This window comes from Pangasianodon hypophthalmus, chromosome 13, assembly GCF_027358585.1.
Source record: "Pangasianodon hypophthalmus isolate fPanHyp1 chromosome 13, fPanHyp1.pri, whole genome shotgun sequence".
Lineage (NCBI taxonomy): Eukaryota > Metazoa > Chordata > Actinopteri > Siluriformes > Pangasiidae > Pangasianodon > Pangasianodon hypophthalmus.
Window position 1 is genome coordinate 21,870,115 of NC_069722.1, and position 22,663 is coordinate 21,892,777.

The 22,663-nt window shown below is 41.4% G+C and overlaps 3 gene segments (V, D, J or C); all 3 read left to right on the forward strand.

Annotated features, from left to right (window-relative positions):
* LOC117598899 (Ig heavy chain V region 914-like) overlaps nucleotides 1-22,663 on the forward strand; it is a 37,414-nt gene that overhangs the window by 1,093 nt on the left and 13,658 nt on the right.
* LOC117598800 (Ig heavy chain V region 914-like) lies at nucleotides 11,700-12,665 on the forward strand. The segment is given in 2 exon segments: nucleotides 11,700-11,994; nucleotides 12,101-12,665. Coding segments are annotated over 2 exon segments (405 nt in total).
* LOC117598949 (immunoglobulin heavy variable 3-11-like) lies at nucleotides 13,371-14,092 on the forward strand. The segment is given in 2 exon segments: nucleotides 13,371-13,661; nucleotides 13,765-14,092. Coding segments are annotated over 2 exon segments (345 nt in total).

Genomic DNA, 22,663 nt, shown 5'->3' on the forward strand with positions numbered 1-22,663 from the left:
TTCTGAATATATATATATATATGGTACAGAGGGTAATGTTGCCACCTCACAGCTTCAGGGCCCTCGGTTTGATCCTGGTCATACAAAATGATCCACATTATAATTCTTACTTTTTTTTACTTAGTACTTTAGTTCTATTTGAGTTTTTTTTAACAAGTTGCTTTAAAGTTGCTTCACTTCTTTTAGATCTGAGTATTTTGAAAACTGGACCTTTGTGCCTCTAGAGGGCAGTCTGTGCAAACTCAACCATCTCAGTCTGTTGCTATCTGCACTTTTAGGCCCCGTCTCTTTTCACAGGCTGCTATGACTGCATCCAGCACCATGACTCTCAGATTAAACTCCAGGAAGATAATTGCTTGTTGTTGCTTATATCATTACTTTTGCAGAGTCTTGTGAGACAAAATATAATTAAATAAATGCAATGCTATTCCTTTTTATCTTCATTCTACATTTATTCTTTATCCAATCAGAATGAGTCAGCGATGATGTGTGGTCTACATTATTTCTGTAACCATATTAATTAATCAAAAAACATTAATGTCTTTGTGTATAGTTCTGTGCTATAGAAGCAGATATGGTAATGGGGCAAAATAGCTCTTAAAGGCTTAATTGTAAAACACAGCTCGAGTCTTGCAATAAACATTTGCCCTTTAATGGATATTTCTGTAATGTTTTTATATCTCTATTTCTAATGCAAATTAAGCGCCATGTTTAAACCACATATGCTGATATATTCAGGAAATGTATTCATTTAGAGAAGGTGCTATTTTTATTCCTTGAGATGCATCTGAGGAGAGTTTAGAGCTGATGTTGCTGCATCACTGAGCATTCATTTTTGGTTTCACTCTTTATTAAATTTATTCTAAACATGAAAATGTGCTTTTATATAAATGTATATATTTATATTTATAAAAGTATAAGACCTGTCTCTGAATGTTATTGCATTTCAGATTCATGCAGATACAGTGACCATCAAAGCTGGTGAATCACACACCCTGACCTGTACAGCCTCTGGATTTGATTTTAGTAGCTCTTGGATGGCTTGGGTCAGACATGTGCCTGGAAAAGGGCTGGAATTAATGGCTGCTTCACCATCTTCAGAAACAACAGTAAGATGCAGGAGTATCTGCACATGAACAGAGTGAGGACAGAAGACACTGCAGTGTATTACTGCGCTAGAGAAGCACAGAGACACATGAGGTTGCAGAGCTGTACACAAACCCCTTCATAATATGGAAGTATATCTTTTTTTTTTTTTTTATCCTAGTCACTTTTTCCAAATATTAAAAGTAGAAAGACACTCTACATGGTAGCTTTCTCTAAAATATTAAACAAAAAGCATTTATCTGTTAGTAACACAGTTAGTGTGGCCATGCAGGAGAACTCAGTTACCCAGAATTCTCCAGCCTGATTAACCTGGATTGCCTGCAGCTGCCAGGCAGGTTACTTAAGGCCAGCCTTGAACACAGCCCTTTGTCTCACCTTTGTAGAGGGGTGACTGGTATGGTATGTCAGGGCTTTGCTAGAGGAAAAGAAAAAAGAAACAGAAGATAAGAATAAAAGAGGATTAGCAAAGAAACTGCAAAGTAAAGCAGAAAGAAAATGGAGGAAAGAAGGGACAAGAGAGGTTTAAGGCATGGCCAAGAAAAGAGAATGAAACTAAGACAAAGATATAAGAGAGAGTTGAAAAGTGCACAAAACACACCCAGACCCTTCCCTAAACCTTCATCTTATCTATATATAAACTCTGCTTGCCCATTTATCTCTAAGCGAGCAGGGGTTTTTCACTCTGCAACTGATTCCACACTGAACTGTCCTTTAACAATAACAGCATGTCCCACAATGTTTTATTCCTCTACCTCACTGTTTTGGGAATAATTAAATTTTTAAAATTAATTCAAGACTTGTTATAGCAGTATCAACAGTTGGTCCCTCACCAGCCTCTCTCTTTTTCTCTCTCATGAAGTTGCAGCTTATGTTACTGAGAAACCACAAAGCCTTCCATTCTCAAGACTTTCTGAAAACGTAGTTACAGCTTTACCTCTGACTGATACAAAGTCCTGACACTGGAGACTCCTTCCATGAATGCTAAACAAACATCTCTTCATAGAAATTCTCACCATATCAACAGTTACACACATTTTTATGAATCTGTTCATGTGGAGTGCCATACAGTTATAAACCTTGCAGCCAGCACTACTGTCAGAGCTGCTGTTCTAGAAAATGAATCCACACCTTCTGACCAATCAGAACTGAGAATTCAACAGCACTGTGGTTTAAGAGACTTTAATCATCAGCTCATTCAGTGTGTCTGATGATACAGAACACAACTGTAATAAAATGTAAAGCACAAGGTTTTAAAACAATTTAGGCACACACACACCTCTAGTATCAATGCTTACTGCCCCTTAACCCTAATTTTGGCCTTTTTAAAACATGTTAGATAATACCAATATACACATTCACAGATAAATGACCTCCCTAAATTTAGGATCTACTCCTTGTTCTGAGTTTCTCTATATGTAAAATTTCACTCTGTTGTTGATATAAGAATATCAGAAGTTGGTAAACAGGTTTGTCATGGAAAAGATTTGTTCCATTAAAAAGCCACATATTCTCCATAAGATGAATCTCATCCTCATGTTTTAAATATATTTTGAATACTAAAATCCATTGAAAATGTGTTTATGTAAGACATCGAACACTGAGACTGTTCTAGTCAAATTCCCCCAGAGGGAATGATTACTGAATACATATAATTGTATTGACTGTTGAAAATGATTCATTGCATGAAGCTGTAACTTTTCATTTTTCAGCACGGAAAAAATCTTCAGGATGGAGAGCTTTGCTCTTTGTGGTTTCTCATGAACAAGCTGCATTTTTTTTATATCAACTTCTGGGTGTTAACTGTAACTCTGCTTCATCCCAACACCCTGTCGTTGCTTGTTTTCCTGTAACAGTGCCTCCTTCTGGGTTTTATTCATTACTTAATGTGGTTTTATTCTAGTGTGTTTGCTTATTCACCTGAAAACACCTCACAGTCCTTAAGCTCACTCATTAACAATGTCTTAATCTTCTGATTTGTTAAAACATAAAATAAAACAGGACTGATAGATATATTTAAAAATAAACAGGTACAATAGACATTGTCACAAATTATTATATTTGTAAAATTACAGATTAGAGATGTTTGAGAGATGGCGAGGTTTTCTCATAGAGACTTTTCCTCTAAGATAAGGAGTGTGTCTATGCAAATGTCCTTCCCTGTTATATATTTAAGCAATGAAGACCAAGAGCTTTTATTCTGCTTCAACACACACCATGATCTCTACATCCCTACTGCTGCTGCTGCTGGCAGCCGTACACTGTAAGTGTTTTTCCATTTGACATATAATCCAGTTTTGGTTACTTATAGCTTTTTGCTTTTACAACATTAAAATAACTTTTCTTTAACAGGTGTTCACTGTGTTGAGCTGATCCAGACCGGATCCACAGTATTAACCCCTGGTCAGTCAATGACTCTGACCTGTAAAGTATCTGGATATTCATTAACTGATAGCAGCTACTGTACACACTGGATCCGACAACCTGCAGGAAAAGCTCTGGAGTGGGTTGGACGTATATGTGGTGATGGTAGCACTATATACAGTGAGAAACTAAAAAGCAGGTTTCAGGTTTCCAGAGACACGTCCAGCAGCACAGTAACATTAACAGGGCAGAAGATGCAGACTGAAGACACAGCTGTGTATTACTGCGCTCGTCAAACACACAGTGAGACAGATCAACAACATCCCTGTACAAAAACACCCGGTACAGAAATCTATTTACATCACTAAAAGCAAAAATACAGTATTGCATCTTTCTGATGTGAATTGTCATGTTTCTCCATAAACAGTGGACAAAACCCTGACTGAACAGTGCTTATCATGTTTTAAAACTGTGTGGTTATTTTATTTTACAGAAAAATAATTATAGTTCACAGATTTCATATACAGTCACATTTTTACCACTGCGTTTGTTAACCTGGATCCTTACACCACATGAGTTTTGCAAATCCTCGCCCAGATTACGAAGGAAATATACACATTTCTAACTGTCTTGAAATATATTTATGGTTTCTTAAACCTGAGGTGTAAAAGTTTGTTATAGACGGAAAAACCTGATTTTGGTCAAAACTAATTTTTTTTTGCCCCAGAATTCTGCTTCACCTGCATCTGTTGAGTTTTCCCCGACCACCGCACACATACATTTTCATTTTCATCACATCCAATGTAGCACAAATAATAAATGAGAAAAGTATAATCAAAATGGATGGAAAAAATGTTTTAAACTTTCTGCATTAACATTTGAGCAGTAGTGCAAATTATTTTCCATTTTTTTACAAACAGTTGAATTTAGAAAGTTTACTCAACCTTTGGACTTGTAGTGTATACTGTATATTTAGCCTGCACCCACATTATTAATGTATGAACATTATGCTTTTCTTTAAGCTTTAAGGCCTGTGAGGGGCACTCTTTCTCCATTCACACAACATCTACCCAACATGCTGAGGTTCAAAGGACTGAGAGAGTGTAATAAATATGAGAACATGTTCTCTTGGGATTTCCATCAAAGTCATAAGCTCTAACTACAACATTGTTATGAAGCTAAGACATTACAGATCTATTATATCAGTGTCTCATTAATCCAGGCTGCATAATCCACACTGTTTGACGAATTAGTAAGTAAATAGTAAGTAACTTTTACATTTTGTGAGTGTGTACATGGTTTTACATTTGCAGGAAATGCCCCATGCCTTTAAGCCTGCTGTGCCTTTATGAAAGCCTAAACACTGTCATGCAAATCAAACCCCTTATAAAATATTAGAGGTGTTCTCAGGAGAAGGGAGGTTCTGGGTTCAGGTTCCACTCAAACCATGTTCTCTACATTTCTACTCCTGCTGTTAACAGCTGCATCTGGTAAGTATGTGGAGAATTTTGGAGACATACAGATAATTGTGTACATATTTCCTTTTGAAAGAATGCAGCTGAATAACTGCTTGATTGTTGTTCACAGGAATTAAATGTATTGAACTGGTTCAGCCTGCAGTCATGGTGGTTAAGCCAGGAGAATCATTTTCAGTCCCCTGTAAGATCACTGGCTACGCAGCCACAAGTTCCTGTACTGACTGGATACGACATGCATCAGGAAAGGGGTTGGAATGGATGGGCTGGTACTGCAGCTCAAGTGATACTGGCAGCAAACGTACTCGGTTACTAACGTAACCTCGGTTCCCTGAGATACGGGAACGAGTACTGCGTCGCTAGACGCTATGGGGAAAACTCCTTTTCTCCGATGACTGAAGCCTTTACAATCACGCAGTGAAACCGCACGGCCACTGGTTCGTGCAGTGCAATAAAGCGAACCAATGGCTCGGCAGCGGAACTGCACGCGCCTATGGCAAGGAAGCCCACCGGGATGGGAGGAGCCATCTGGCTATACAAGCATGCATTGTGCCATAGGATCTCAGGTCAATTTGACTGAAGTGACGACTCTGAGAGTGCAAATGTCTGCCATGGACACCCTGCTAGACCATGCCCAAGACGAGGCTACACCCCGAGTGGAGTTGGCTCTAACCTGTGCTCTAAAGGGGGTGTAGAGCACCTTAGGAACGTAACCATGCATCGGCTTCAGGACGACCTTGGAGTCGTTAGGCCCAAACTCGAGGCAGGCAGGACTCACCGAGAGAGCCTATAAGTCACCTACTCGTTTGACCGATACTAACGCCAGTAACAGGGCGGTCTTTAACGATAAGGATTTTAGGTCTACAGACTGTAGCGGCTCGAAAGGGGACCCCTTGAGGGCCCTCAGTACCGTGGGTAGGTCCCACACAGGGACGGTAGGGGGCCGGGGCGGATTAAGCCTCCTGGAACCCCTCAAGAAACGAACAACTAGGTTGTTCCGACCCACAGACTGTCCTGCTATAGGAGCATGAGAAGCTGCTATAGCTGCCACATAGACCTTGAGCGTGGAAGGGGAGCGGCCCTTGTCCAACAGCTCTTGTAGGAAGCTCAATATCACCGATATGTCGCAGGAAATAGAATCTTCGCGCGGGTGGGCACCAGGCAGAGAAGACCGACCATTTAAGGGCATAGCGGTGTCTCGTAGATGGGGCTCTAGCCTGTGATATAGTATTTTGGACACTTTCAGGGAGATCTACTGATTCCCATCGAAATTTTCTGAACCTTCTGCGGGTGGAGCATCCACTCCTCCGAGGGGACGTTGCTCCGTGATAGCATATCTGCTCCTTGGTTCAGCACGCCAGGGACATGTGCTGCCCTCAACGACCGCAGATTGAGATGTGCCCACTCCAAAAGGCATTTTACCATCTCGAAAAAGGCGTTTCGCTTTTCTCGAGGCAGTTGATGTGTAGCTGACCTTCCACGACCGACCATGAGCCGAAGGCCGGTTTGCCCTCGCACAGAGCTCCCCAACCCGTGTCGGAAGCGTCTGTTGAGACAACCTTCCTCCTGTGAATAATGCCCATGGTTACGCCCTATTTGAACCATTGAGGTTCCTTCCAGGGGACCAGAGCCGCTACGCAGGCCTGGGTCACCGTGACACGAAGGCGACCATGACGCCACGCACTGGACAGCACTTGTAGTTTCAGCCAGTACTGAAGGGGTCTCATGCGAAGCAGGCCCAACCATAGTACTGGTGATGCGGAGGCCATGAGGCCTAGCATCCTTTGAAACGTTTTGAGGGGGCGAAGGGCTCCAATTTTGAAGGAAGCCGAGAGCTGCTGTATGGCTAGCGCACGTTCTGGTGCGACTGCCACCCTCATGTGGGCTGAGTCGAAAACTGCCCCCAGGAACGAAGTTCGCTGGCTGGGGGACAGTTAGCTCTTGGCGAAATTGACCCTGAGTCCTAGGCACGCCAAGTGGCTGAGGTGGAGGGATCTGTGGGACACTAGCTCGGCCTCTGACTGGGCTACGATGAGCCAGTCGTCGAGGTAATTCAGAATGCGGATTCCTTTCTGTCTCAGAGGGGAAAGAGCCGCATCTATGCACTTCGTAAAAGTGCGAGGAGCCAGGGACAGCCCAAAGGGCAGGACCATGTATTGATAAGCCACTCCCTCGAAGGCGAATCTCAAGAATCGTCTGTGCTAGGGGTCTACCTGGATGTGAAAGTATGCGTCTTTCAGATCCACAGAAAAGAACCAGTCCCCTGGGCGAATTTGCGAGAGAATCTGATTCAAAGTAGTCATCCTGAACGGCCGCTTCATGAGCGCACGGTTCAGGTGTCTGAGATCGAGGATGGGCCGTAGGCCGCCACCCTTTTTGGGGACGAGGAAGTAGCGGCTGTAGAAGCCTGACTCTCTCTGCTCTGGCAGGACCGTTTCTGCGGCACCCTTTGCCAGTAGGACCATCACCTCGGAGCGTAGGACGTGAGCGTCCTCGTTCTGCACTAAGGTGGGAACCACACTGCTGAATCGCAGGGGTCTTCGAGCAAACTGGAGTGAATAACCTCGCTTTATAATCCCCAAAACCCAATCTGACACTCCGGGGATGGCCTGCCAGGCCTCTGCCCGTGTGGCGAGGGGTTGGACTGGTTCGAGTGGCAGATCGCCGTGAGGGGATCTGACACTCGTAAGTGGAAGAGAAGGTATGCTCTCTGTCTGAAATTGTTTGTGTTTTATTTCTCCTGCTATAACAGCGGCTGCTTGTATGGGCGCTTTCAGAACGGGCCCAGTATCCACAACAGCGTTCACAAACACATTGCCACCGGCACCCGGAACAGAACGAGGTGCTTGGGGGCATAACAGAGATCGTTTCGGGGGTGGTCTGGCGACAGCGAGACTTTGCCCCTTCCTCTTCCTGTCCAGTAAATCAGGACGACGCCCGAGGCGCAGGATCCAGCGTCAACTTGGGCCGGGGTCCCTGGCGTCTCAAAAATGAGTGGCATCTGCCTGAGCGGGAGCGCTGCGGAAGCTCAGGCTGTTGAGTAGGCTGAGTGGGCGCAGGCGCAGGTCTAGCCGGCTGCTGCGTTGTGGCGGGTTTAGGGCGATTGGTGGCACTCGCAGAGCTTGAGCGCTTCGGCAAGAAGTGCCGCAGTGCCTGGGACGACTTCTGTGCAGCAGTAAATCGCTCAGCAAACCCTTCGACGGCGGGTCCGAACAGCCCCGTGGGAGAGACTGGAGAATCGAGGAAAGGAACTTTGTCTGCCTCTCTGATCTCCGTCAGGATTAGCCACAAGTGGCGCTCCAACAGCACTAAATTGGCCATTGACCTCCCGATAGTCTGAGCCGTCGCCTTCGTAGCTCGAAGGGCTAGGTCCGTCGCACTGCGCAGCTCCTTGAAGGCCGCAGGATTGGGCCCTGACTTGTCCATAACTTGGAGGAGTTTCGTCTGAAAAACCTGGAGCACGGCCATTGAATGCAGAGCTGAGGCTGCCCAGCGGAAGACTAAGCTCGACGAGCAAGGGCAGACGTTGTTCTGCACGGTTTCGAGGGGTGCGCAACCTTCGCTTTCCATCTGATGGCAGTGGGTGGGCAGAGGTGTGCGGCCACCGACTCATCCAGCGGAGGTAGCCTCTCATAGCCCTTTTCATCCGCGCCATCGGCCGTGGAGAACGCGGATGAAACGGACGTGCGAAGGCAAGCCGAATAAGGAGCGCGCCACGACTTAGTGAGCTCATCATGGACCTCTGGGGAAAAAAAGGCGCGGCTCGCTGATGAGGAGCCTGACGGCGCCCCGGCAGGAACCATTCATCCAGGTGGCTCCGAGTGGGCTCCTCCGGCGTGGACCACTCTAAACCCAGCTCTTCCACCGCTTTAGAGAGAACGCGGAAGAGCTCGGCGTCCGTACTCGTCTTGGTGACGCTGGAATCCATAGACGGCAAAGGGGCGGGGTCGAAGGGAGAGCCCGAAATATCCTCTGCGTCTGACGCCTCTAAAGACATGCTGTCATCTAGCGGGTTGTCCTCTATCGCGCCAAACAAAACCATGTCGCTCTCGTCAGCCGAGGGACGCTGGTCCGGACGCTCAAAAAAGATGGGAGAATCCTCTCTGCAAGGCGAGAGCGAGGCACGCAGGGTCTGAGCCGGCGTCAGCTCGCTCGCGGCCGGGCACCGCGCTTCTCTACCTCGCCGTTTTTTCCTCGCAGGAAAAGAAAGCGATCCGAGCGCGCAGAGAAGAGAGACTCATGCTCACACAATGCGAGCATTCCATCTCCGTCAGAGCGGCTTCCGCATGGGGACGGCCCAGGCAGGAAACGCACTCTGAGTGGCCGTCATCAGCATGCAGAGCGGAGCTGCACGAGCTGCAAAGGCGGCGCGGCATTATATCAACGCCGCTTGATCTTTTAGAGGAAAATGCTCTTTTGAGAAAAAAGGCTCTTTTAGCTCTCTTTGCTCTTTTAACTCTTTTAGCTCTTTTTTAGCTCGCCGGATGGCGGCAGGGGACGAGCTGGTATCGGCGCCGGACGCTGAACGGCGGCTTGAAGCTCGGGGAGAACAGCGGGACGGCGACGACGATTAGCTCTTGTCCGCAGCGAGGCGTGTCAACGGCGAGCGGCTTCAGTCTCGTACCTCAGTGTAGAGAATGCTCTTCGTCGCTGAAGGAGAATTGATCTGAGATCCTATGTCCGCTTATATAGCCAGATGGCTCCTCCCATCCCGGCGGGCTTCCTTGCCATAGGCGCGTGCAGTTCCGCTGCCGAGCCATTGGTTCGCTTTATTGCACTGCACGAACCAGTGGCCGTGCAGTTTCACTGCGTGATTGTAAAGGCTTCAGTCATCGGAGAAAAGGAGTTTTCCCCATAGCATCTAGCGATGCAGTATGAGTGTAGTATCGAAAGGGAACTTTTACTTTCTTTCACTGGAATCAAGTTTTAATAGCTTGTGTCAATTTTAAATGAAAAAAAAAAACATTCTTCACTGTCTAATTTTTGAACCATAATTAATTCCTTAATTTTACTGAATACTTAATAAACAATTGGAATAAATGTTTAATCAGTGGATTCAGGAATAATACAGCATGTTTCAAGCAGTGTGTTGTGTTTAACACACAGTCTGTTCTCATAGATTGAGGTGCAATATTTAAAACAGCTGAAGGAGGCAGCAGAGCTCAACAAATAAAGTGCAAAAAAAAAGTGACTCCACAAACTGCATTCTCATGAGACTCATTCAGTATCACTCATTATCAGACACACATCTGGATTTTGTCTTTTTTTCTTTCACTATTTGCATGATCTATGATTTTTTTGTGGTTTCTTCTTAACTAGATTTACTCCCAATATGTAACAGTTTGAAAAGCAAAATTAATGAAAAATTAATAAGAACAAAAAGAACTGAAAAAATACACATCCTACCCTCTTTTATCTCCGTCATCAGCAGGATGATCTTAAACCTCTGCTGGATTTGAGTGTTTCTCAGTAACACAGTAGATGAACATGTTGTTGTGTTGAAGGTTTAGTTGCTGTTCCCCTCTGTTACATCATCATGACACGTTTATTCCATCATGACGTCACAGACCAAAACTCTCTTCCATTTTAATGAGAGATTTTTAGCAGCAATGTTTAAATAAGGTTTTAAAATGTATTAATTAAATTCTCATTATATCTAATGAATGTAGAATGAATGCTTTTCAACAGGGATTTAGCTCTTTAAAAAAAACTTTATCCCAGGTTTCAAGACTGTCGAAGGCTTTGTCAGTGATTATTGAACACATACACCATCAAGACTATTGAAAATGAATCATTGCCTTATTGCTTTGGAGTGTCACTCTGATGGATGGATGTCTTTGTAGGACACTACATTAATGCTGAGTCAGCACATACTGAGTTTCACTAGAACAAGGTCAGTGTTTAACTCTCTCCTGTACGGTCTCCTGGGTTTTACTTCCTGACTTGATAGAAGTGGAAAAGTGTAGAAGACTGGAAGAATTTGTTGCACTGGAGGAATAAGAGGCATAGAGAAGTTTTAACTTTGGTAGTGTTATAATAAATACTTTAATTCTTTAACATGAAACTACTGTTTTTCATCATCATGAGCTGAATTTATCTAACTACATATTTGTCTTTTAATTTAAGGTGTGTGTTTTCTTCTAGAGGTTTCTCTGTAATCTTGAGATGAGGACATGACTGATACTATTGCGAGAACATATTCTGGTGTCTACTTTTGATAAACGCTGACTAACAAGTAAGACATATCTGTTAACTGGTTCCACTTTAACTTCTCACTAGAAACAGCTTCAGGGCCCTCGGTTTGATCCTGAGATTGGGTTACTGTCTGTGTGGAGTTTCATCTACTCCCTGTGTTAGTGCTGGTTTCCTCTGGGTTCTCCGTGTTCCTCCCACTGTCTAAAAACATACTGGTAGATAAATTGGATACAATGTGAATGCGTGTGTGAATGTGTGTGTGTGTGAATGTGTGTGTGCATGGTTTCCTGTGATAGAATGGTGTCCCATCCAGGTTGTATTCCCGCATCACTCCCAGTATTTCCTAGAATAGTCTCCAGATCCACTGCAAGCCTGACCAGGATAAAGTCTTTAGTGTAGATGAATGAAGGAATATTTCCTTCAAATGTTATGTGCTCTCTGAAACCACTGCTGTTGTCTTTTAGTGACAAATGTTTGACATTGATGGACGTCTATGCCCATATAATAAAGTCTATTAAGGATTATTTAACAAGCTAAACTTGTTTGAGACAAGTGAGTGATGATCATTTACAGTACTAAATCTAAATTAATTGTTCTGTCTTTAATTAATACAAAGCTAGTTAAGAACTAAAAAACATTTCCATTGTGATTATTAAAAGCTGTAGAAGACAGAAACCAGCAGGCTGTTTTGAATGGACCAGCATAACAATATGCAAATGCATATGCAAACCTTCCCCACTTACAGCTACATATAGAGAAATATCAGCCTCGGTCACTGTGGGCTCTGGAGAATTTAGCACTGCTTTTAGTTAAACGATGTTCCTTCCATTTTTGCTGCTGCTGGCAGCTTCATCCTGTGAGTTTCACTTCAGTAATGAACTCAGAGCTGATAGCAGATTATTGCACTTATAACCTACTGTACATAGATTTTTGACTGAAATTGTGACATGTCTTTTTTTCAGATGTGGAACGTGCAGTAGAACTCACTCAGGTCACCTCAGTGATGTTAAAGCCAGGAGACTCTTTAACCCTCAGCTGTAAAGTATCCGGCTACTCTGTAACTGATAACAGCTACGCCACAGCTTGGATTCGACAACCTGCAGGGAAAACTCTGGAGTGGATAAACCACATTTGGGGTGGTGGAAGTATTTATAATAAAGAGTCTCTAAAAAGCAAGTTCAGTATTTCTAAAGACGGCTCCAGCAGCACGGTGACTCTGAGAGGACAGAATCTGCAGACAGAAGACACAGCTGTGTATTACTGCGCCTGTATACACACACTGATGCTTCTACTTAGCTGTCAATACAAAAACACATGCATGCTGTAGTCACAAACTGACCTCATAGTTTCATCACCAGTGTATTAGAACTAAGGAAACATTGAGACTAATACTGAACTCTGTGACTTTCCTCTACATTTAAAATCTGTTTATGTGGAATGTCTACAATACAAGTCTTGTGTAAGTTGTTAATTAACACATTCTGTCTAATCAGATTCGAGAATTCAACAGTACTGTGGTGTAAGTGTATTTAATATATTTAATTTTTTGTGAAGCTTCTTTATTTTGTTCTTTAAATGACATTAGAGAAGCACATTTCACAGAGAGTGAAGAACAAACTCCATCATAAAGACACGGTTATAAATGACTTCATTTACCACTGATACTGTATCTGAGTGCTTTCTCTCTTTTAAACAAATACGTGGAGATACAAAAGCTCCAATTAGGAATTCATACTTTCATAGTTTGTATCGCCGCACCATGTGAGAAGTTTTTATTGACAGCAAGAACATTTTAACTTGAAAACTGGACCTTTGTGCCTCTAGAGGGCAGTCTGTACAAACTCAACCATCTCAATCTGTTGCTATCTGCACATTTAGGCAATCTCTCTCTCTCTCTCTCTCTTCACATTCTGCTATGACTGCATCCAGCACCATGACACTCAGATTAAACACAATTACATATCACATATTAGCAACCTGTGTTGTGTTGATCAGTAGATAAGGCTGTTTGTTATGGAGAACCTGATTTTATGGAAAATTCACAAGGATTTAAATGAGCGAGATGATCGTGTGTCTAATTTTCTACAAATAAATCCCTGCTTAAACTTTTCTTTTGAAATGTGAATATATATGATGTTACAGTGTATAAACATTTTCATTCAGAGACATTATTATTAAAATGGTTTAAGGTTTCTTTAAGGGTTCATTAAAATATTAAGGGTTCTTGGTGCTTGGAATCCTTTCTGATAGTGAAACATTGTGTTGTAGGGTTCTACATAGAACCTTATAATCATCCACTCATCTATACACTGAGCAGCCTGTGGTTGTGGATTTAATACATCCATAGTGGTCATGGACACTCCCTATTCAAATAGAGTCGGGTATAAACAGCATGTTCTTGGCTGTTCTAGTTTCCAGTGAGCTCTGTGATAGATAACACTCCCATACACTTTAAATCTGGGTGAAGCAGAACTCAGAGAAGGATGATTTTAGGACATTGTATTTTATTTGTACTAATTTCATGTAAGTTTGTGTTTTTTCATGTGATGATTATGGAAAAAATGAGCCATTCGGTCATTATAAGCATTATAACATAACATTACCTAGTTCTACTCTTCTCTTCCAGATTCTTATGGACAGTCCCTGACCTCCTCTGCTTCTGTGGTGAAGAGACCTGGAGAGTCAGTCACTCTGTCCTGTACTGTCTCCGGATTCTCACTGGACAGCTACTACATGAGCTGGATCCGTCAGAAACCAGGAAAAGGACTGGAGTGGATCGGATACATTTACAGTAGCACTGGATTCTCTCAGTCTCTGCAGGGCCAGTTCTCCATCACTAAAGACACCAATAAAAACATGCTGTACCTAGAAGTGAAGAGTCTGAAAGCTGAAGACACGGCTGTTTATTACTGTGCACGAGACTCACACTGACACAACAGACTCCAGAGCTGTACAAAAACCTACACAAGCACGTCCTCATGAGCTGTAAATATTCCCTCAGCAGGAAGCTGAACCCCAGACACATTTATTATAAACATCCATTCACACTCAGCACTCAGATATCACCTCTTCATTTCAAACACCTCTGCAAACTCCTCAAGCTAGTTCTAGGAATTTATAATAATCCCATGCAAGTAAAGGTGATTTGTGAGCATTGCATAATTTCCTCATGGATTACTAGTAATTTACAAATGAAATGACAAAACACTAACACATTGTTGAAGGGTGTTTTATTTATTTTTATTTTTAAAAATTATTATTCCACTGAATGCAAGCCCAGAGAGACTAATGAAAGCTTTTATTTATATCGTGTCTTTATTGGATAACCTGGATTAGCTGAAATATGACAGTATCTGAAAGGACTGGACACGTTTGTGTTGTTTCGTGATTATCAGTGATCAGAAAAATTTCTTCTGGGTGTAACAGTGTTACACAGTGATGCACTAAAAGGAAAGGTATCTAATGAGTAAAGAGCAGTTATGGACTTGACAGCATGAAACACAGCTGGAGTCTTACAGTGAGCTTTTTCTCTTCATGGCTATTCCTCTGGGAATCGTTTTATGTCTCTAGTGGGCGTGCCATGCAAACCAAATCCTGTGTTTGAACCATTTATGCTGATATACATTCAGCTCAACAACATACCAGCAGTTTGTGTTCTCCACTCTGAAGTCGATTACGTTCCTCTAACTGTAAGAGGACGCGCTACACCACCGGCAGTCAGCAGGGGGCAGCAGCGGCGCAGAGTGAGAGAGGCCATGCAGGAGAACTCAGTTACCCAGAATTCTCCAGCCTGATTAACCTGGATTGCCTGCAGCTGCCAGGCAGGTTACTTAAGGCCAGCCTTGAACACAGCCCTTTGTCACACCTTTGTAGAGGGGTGACTGGTATGGTATGTCAGGGCTTTGCTGGAGGTTAGAGTCTAAAGAAAAAGAAACAGAATATAAGACTTGAGAAGAAATTGAAAAGAAAAGCAGAAAGAAAATGGAAGAAGAGACAAGAGTGATTTAAGGCATGGCCAGAAAAAGCAAAAGAAACTAAGATAAAGATATAAGGCACCATTGAAAGGACAACAATTGAAAAGTGCACAAAACACACCCAGACCCTTCCCTAAACCTTCATCTTATCTATATATAAACTCTGCTTGCCCATTTATCTCTAAGCAAGCAGGGGTTTTTCACTCTGCAACTGGTTCCACACTGAACTGTCCTGTAACAATAACAGCATGTCCCTAAGTGTTTTATTCCTCTATCACACTGTTTTGGGAAAAACTAATTTTTTTTTTTGATTAATTCAAGACTTGTGTTATAGCAGTATCAAGCTGATCATCAGACACATTATTATAAGCAACATCATCCATTAATTTTAGTGCTCAGTTTTATTTCCCCTTTTGTCTTACTCCATTAACGATAAAAAATCTCTGGCTGGTCCTTAAGGCTGAAATGATAAAACCTTTAATTACATTACTTCTTGAAATAAAAAACTCAAATTGTAACTCGGAAATATTTTTCCTAATTTATTCTTTTCCTCAAAAGCAACACTGAAAATATATTTCCATTAAATGTAATTAATTTACTTGATCTTTAAGAACTTGTCTACACAGTTTAATGAATAAAATGTTTGGAGAAATGCTGTACTGTAGAAAGACTGCCATAATAACTGTTTAAAAAATCCATAATCCATCCATAATACTGCATGCAAATCTCCCCAACCTCAGACAGATATAAATACACTGCAAGTACACAGCAGTCTCTGTGTTTGGTCGAGTACAGCAGAGGAATCATGAGCTGGCCTTTTCTTCTTCTGATATCCTCTGTGTCCTGTGAGTAAACATGTCTCTCCACACCTTACTCACCTTTTATACGCTCCATATTTCAGTCTGAGTTGAAGTGAAGTGTGTTTAATAGCTTCTGTATGTTTTACCGCTCTCCTCTTCTCAGATGTGCATGGCATCAGTCTGACCTCGTCTCCTGCTGAGGTTAAATCTCACATATGTGTGATGCTTATATTGAGTTGAAACTTAAAAGGTACAATTTATGGAAGTCCATCACATCCAATATACATAAATAAATATTAAATGATTAATGATTATTCTTTGCATTACACTTTAAGTCCTCTGAGAGGCGCTCTTTCTCTACTTACACACCATCTACCCAACATGTTGAGGTTAAAATGACTGAGAGATTAAAAGGATTGAGAGAGGACTGATGTCCTCCTGGGATTTCCATCAAAGCCATAAAATCTATTTACACCATTGTTTAAAAATTAAGACATTACAGTGAAGTGAAGTGAAGAGAAGTGAAGTGACCCATACTAGGAATTTGTGCTCTGCATTTAACCCATCCAAGTGCACACACACAGTAGTGAACACAAACACGCACACCGTGAACACACACCCGGAGCAGTGGGCAGCCTTTTTTGCTGCGGCGCCCGGGGAGCAGTTGGGGGTTCGGTGCCTTGCTCAAGGGTCTCACCTCAGTCGTGGTATTGAAGGTGGGAGAGAGCGCTGGTTATTCACTCCCCCCACCTACAATCCCTGCCGGACCCGAGACTCGAACCCACAACCTTCAGGTTCACCTTCGGGTTGCAAGTCAGAGTCTATTATATCAGATCTATTATATCAGTGTCTCATTAAACCAGGCTGCATAATCCACACTGTTTGATGAATTAGTAAGTAAATAGTAGTAGTTCTTATATTTTGTGAATGTGTACATGTTTTTAATTTGCAGGAAATGTAGTTTGTCTTTAGTTCTGTTGCACCTTTGTGAAATCCTAAACACTGTCAAACCCCCTATAAAATATTAGAGGTGTTCTCAGTTTATATGTTAACATTGTGGGAAATTGACCCAACTGAGTGTACTAGACAATGTTGCAATCAAGTTCAAACAAAAATACACACTGAAGTGGGCAGGAGAGGAATTAAAAAAAAAAAAAAAAAACAGTCCCAAACACACACCTCTAGTATAAATGATAGCCGGTCCTAACCCTAATTTTGGCCTTTATAAAACATGCTAGATTATACCAATATCCTCACCTCAGATACATTATCCAACTAAATATAGTATCTAATCCTTGTTGCCAATTTCTCTATATGAACAATTCCATCTGTTATTGCTATATGAATATCAAAAGTTGGTAAAGAGGTTTCTATCATAGAAGAGCAGATCTGTTCTATTATAAAGCCACATATCCTCCATAAGATGAATCTCCTCCTCATTATTTAAATACTCTTTAAATACATTCTCCTCCCATCATCAGCAGATAAGCAAATCCAAGCATCAGGGCTGGATATCACTCTATTTATGTGATGTGATGGTCTCTGTTAAACTTTGGAGAACAGAGAAGACCCCAGTACAAACAACACACACCATGTTCTCTACATCTCTACTGCTCCTGCTGGCAGCTGCTTCCTGTGAGTGCTTTATCACATTCATTCATTTACTACAATAACAATAAATGTGCAGCAGATATTGTGTGAGATATCACCATGTGTTTTCCTCCACAGATGTGCATGGTGAGGAACTGACTCAGCCTGCTTCCATGACAGTCCAGCCAGGCCAGAGTCTCTCCATCCCCTGCAAGGTTTCATATTCAGTTACGAGCTATCATACAGGTTGGATCCGACAACCTGCAGGAAAAGCTCTGGAGTGGATTGGAATCATCTATAGTGGTGGGAGTACAGCTTACAGTGACAAACTGAAAAACAAGTTCAGCATCTCCAGAGACACTGCTACTAACACAATAACAATTCGAGGACAGAATCTGCAGACTGAAGACACAGCTGTGTATTACTGCGCAAGAGACTCACAGTGACACAGAATAGTGGATTCCCCTTACAAAAACTTTGAGACATGTTAGAGACATCCTCTCAATGCCACTAATAAACCATCTCACTCAAATTTTTAACACACAATTTAAAAAGTACACACAATGTACTTTTTAAATCAAAGAACTGAAAATAGTATATTCTTCAAGACTTTTAATTCACAATAATTATTGTTTCATTTTACGGAAAAATGTGGGGCAAACTATCACACACAAGCATACACACACCCATTCACATGAATTGACTAAACTCTATTCTAATAATATCTAAAGCAGTTAAAACCTCTGAAAACACTGTTACAGATAGAACAGTAAGGGACACTCCTGTGCTCTGTCTCTCCTGAAATCTCACACACTTACAAATCAGCATTTATATTACACTATATGGCCAAAAGTACAGGACACCTGACCATCACACCCATATGTGGTTCTTCCCCAAACTGTTGCCACAAAGTGTGAAGCACATAGTTGTACAGGACGTATTTGTATGCTGTAGCATTACAGTTTCTCTTCACTGGAACTAAGGGTCTCAAATCTGTTCCAGCATGACAATGTCCCTGTGCACAAAGCGACGTCCATAAAGACATGGTGTGCCAAGGTTGGAATGGAGGAACTTGAGCAGCCTGCACAGAGCCCTGACCTCAACCCCACTGAACACTTTCACGCTGAATAAACTTTCAGTCAGTGATTATTAAATACATACACCATCACGACTGCTGACAATAAATCACTGAATGAAGCTTTAATTTTGTTTTCTGACACAGGAAAATCTTCTGGATGGAGGGCTTTGCTCTTTGTGGTTTCTCATTAACAACAAGAGAGAGAGAGAGAGAGAGAGAGAGAAGTTGTATGATGTTTCATTCTTTAATTAATAATAAATTGCCAAATAATTGGCAACTTGCAGTGGCATAAGAGGAACAATAAACTAGAGGACATAAAGAGAAGTCCAGAATCCATTAGATGTATCCTAAGATAAGGAGTGTCTCTATGCAAATGTGCTTCCCTGTTAGATATTTAAGCAATGAAGACCAAGAGCTTTTACTTCTTCTGCTTCAACACACACCATGATCTCTACATCCCTACTGCTGCTGCTGCTGGCAGCCGTACACTGTAAGTGTTTTTCCATTTGACATATAATCCAGTTTTGGCTACTTATAGCTTTTTGCTTTTACAACATTAAAAGAACTTTTCTTTAACAGGTGTTCACTGTGTTGAGCTGATCCAGACCGGATCCACAGTATTAACCCCTGGCCAGTCAATGACTCTGACCTGTAAAGTGTCTGGATATTCAGTAACTGATAGCAGCTACTGGACACATTGGATACGACAACCTGCAGGAAAAGCTCTGGAGTATATCGGACAAATATCTGGTGGTGGTAGCACGTACTACAGTGAGAAATTGAAAAGCAGGTTTCAGGTTTCCAGAGACACGTCCAGCAGCACAGTAACATTAACAGGGCAGAAGATGCAGACTGAAGACACAGCTGTGTATTACTGCACTCGTGAACCACAGTGAGACAGATCAACAACATCCCTGTACAAAAACACCTCATACAGTGCAAATTATAACAGAATGTCCACAAGACACAACACTTATCTATCCAAGTCTAACTAAAAAAAAAATGAATCTCATAAATGACAAGAAAGAGATGCAAGTTAGTTATTTTTATAAAATACTTTGTAGTGTAGATTTTAAACCATAATGCTATATCTCTAACATTTCTGCACATTATACACACCATTATAATTAGACGACTAACAAGAACTTGTTGTACTGCAGTATCTTTGGCTAACAATAATTATGTCAACAAATTAGACTTTGTGACAAAGTATGAGAGCATTTTGTCATGACTTTTAAGAGAGGTAGAATTCTTCCATTATCATGATCCCAATATCCTCAAGCATAGATAATAATTATCATGCTAAATGTAGTATTTAATATTTGTTGTGAATTTCACTGACACTTTTATATTTTATTGAAAATTATAGTATTTCATAAAGAGGCTTCTGTTCCATTTTAAAGCCACATATCCTCCAGAAGATGAATCTCCTCCTCATGATTTAAATACGTTTTAAATACATTCTCCTCCCATCATCAGCAGATAAGCAAATCCAAGCGTCAGGGCTGGATATCACTCTATTTATGTGATGTGATGGTCTCTGTTAAACTTTGGAGAACAGAGAAGACCCCAGTACAAACAACACACACCATGTTCTCTACATCTCTACTGCTCCTGCTGGCAGCTGCTTCCTGTGAGTGCTTTATCACATTCATTCATTTACTACAATAACAATAAATGTGCAGCAGATATTGTGTGAGATGTCACCATGTGTTTTCCTCCACAGATGTGCATGGTGAGGAACTGACTCAGCCTGCTTCCATGACAGTCCAGCCAGGCCAGAGTCTCTCCATCCCCTGCAAGGTCTCATATTCACTTACGAGTTCTGCTACAGCTTGGATCCGACAACCTGCAGGAAAAGCTCTGGAGTGGATTGGACTCATTGATAGCAGTGGGAGTACAGCTTACAGTGACAAACTGAAAAACAAGTTCAGCATCTCCAGAGACACTGCTACTAACACAATAACAATTCGAGGACAGAATCTGCAAACTGAAGACACAGCTGTGTATTACTGCGCAGGAGAGTCACAGTGACACAGAATAGTGGATTCCCCTTACAAAAACTTTGAGACATGTTAGAGACATCCTCTCAATGCCACTAATAAACCATCTCACTCACACTTTTACTTTCTTTCATTGGAATGAAGTTGTAATAGTTTGTGTCGTAATTTAATAATAGTTATTTTTAAATGCAGTCATTTTTAAATAAAATATATATATGTATTTTTTTTTTCAAAGATTGTTCATCTTGAACCATCATTAAGCCCTCCGTTTTACAGAATATTTAACCAGCAGTAGGAATAAATGTTTAATCAGTGGATTCAGGAATAATACAGCATGTTTCCAGCAGTGTGTTGTGTTTAACACACAGTCTGTTCTCATAGATTGAGGTGCAATATTTAAAACAGCTGAAGGAGGCAGCAGAGCTCAACAAATAAAGTGCCAAAAAAAGTGACTCCACAAACTGCATTCTCATGAGACTCATTCAGTATCACTCATTATCAGACACACATCTGGATTTTGAATGTTTTTTTTTTTTTTTTTAAGATAATTTCATTATTTGCATGATTTATGATTTTTTGTGTTTCTCCTTACCTAGATTTATTGCTGATATATAACATTATAAAAAGCAAAATGAAGGAAATATTAGAATGAACAAAAAGAATAGAAAAATACACATCATACCCTTCTTTACCTAGAATTATCTTCAGGCTGGTGACAGTAACTCCATGTCATGGTAGTGCCAAAGTGTGCAGAACTACATTACCCATCAGCCCCAGCACCTCACCTACCTCACTAATCACTTTCACCTGTGTAGCATTATGGCTTGTTAGCATCACTATTTGAGTTCTAGTTGTTCAGCAGTCAAGCTTTTTGTTAGTTGTTGATTGTTGGGGTGTGTGCGTGTGTGCGTGTGTGTGTGTGCGCGTGTGCGCGTGCGCCTCTCTATCGTATCCATAGCTCATGACAATGGTTCTTTTTCTCACAATTTCATTTGCTTTGTTTGTACTTTATACAATAAATTATTTGCAATTGCATCCGCCACCTCTACAACTCCTGACTCTTCACTACATCACACCACCTGGTCCTTGATTATTTTCCTGTAACAACACACCCCCAAGTGTTTTACTCCTTACTTAATATGGTTATATTCTAGTGTGTTTTTTTCATATAAATTCACCTGAAAATGTGTGTTAAGCTTCTTATTTGCTAAAACAAGAACAAAACATATAAAAATAAACATGAAACAATATCCAAGCACATACAGTACCAGTCCTGCACAAGTGATAGCTACATAACATGCTACTGAACAAAGTCATTCAACTACATTTAAGTTACAGCGGTTTATTTATTACATTTGAATAAATGTGTTTTGGCCTGGGAAAATGTTGGCATTGTGTAGTACAGATACTTCTGAAAACTAAAGACTTTCCTTTCCTGAACTATATTTCCCTTTTGAATGTATGTCATCCACAAGTAAAGTTCTAGCATTTCAAGAGTTCATTCTGACTGTAGTGCAGGAGCTTCGCAGACATTTTCACGTGATTACCACTATTTAACTTCTGTATATTGACTGAATAATCTGACTATTGTAAAGAAAGAGGGTCATGTGTGTGTATGCCTAATACTTGAATATTGCTGTCTCACATGTCCAACAAAAACACTAAATTTAAAAATGACTGTGAATTGAAGTTGTTGTAAGGTGGCTGCTGCTATTTGTGGTAGAAGCTGCAGGAACACTACAGGTCGATGGTTAATTTCCTGAGTTTAGGAACATTGAGTCTGTTCAGCAGCACAGAATCTGATGAGAGATAAAATGAAATGTACGTGTTTTGTGCAGAGTCACTACTACAAACTCCTGGAATTAAAATCACCTTTAGGGGGCAGCAGCTCACTTGTTTTGAAGAAGGATTCATGAAACTATGAAATCTATTAGTTGAAGGGTGTTTATGCAAATTCATACTGCTATAAAAATCAGTCTCTTGTTCACCCAAAGCTCATGTCACACAACTGAATCACAGAGCTTGATTATGGGGCTGAGGGTGGCTCAGTACTACATCTTTGTTATAATGTTAACACAAG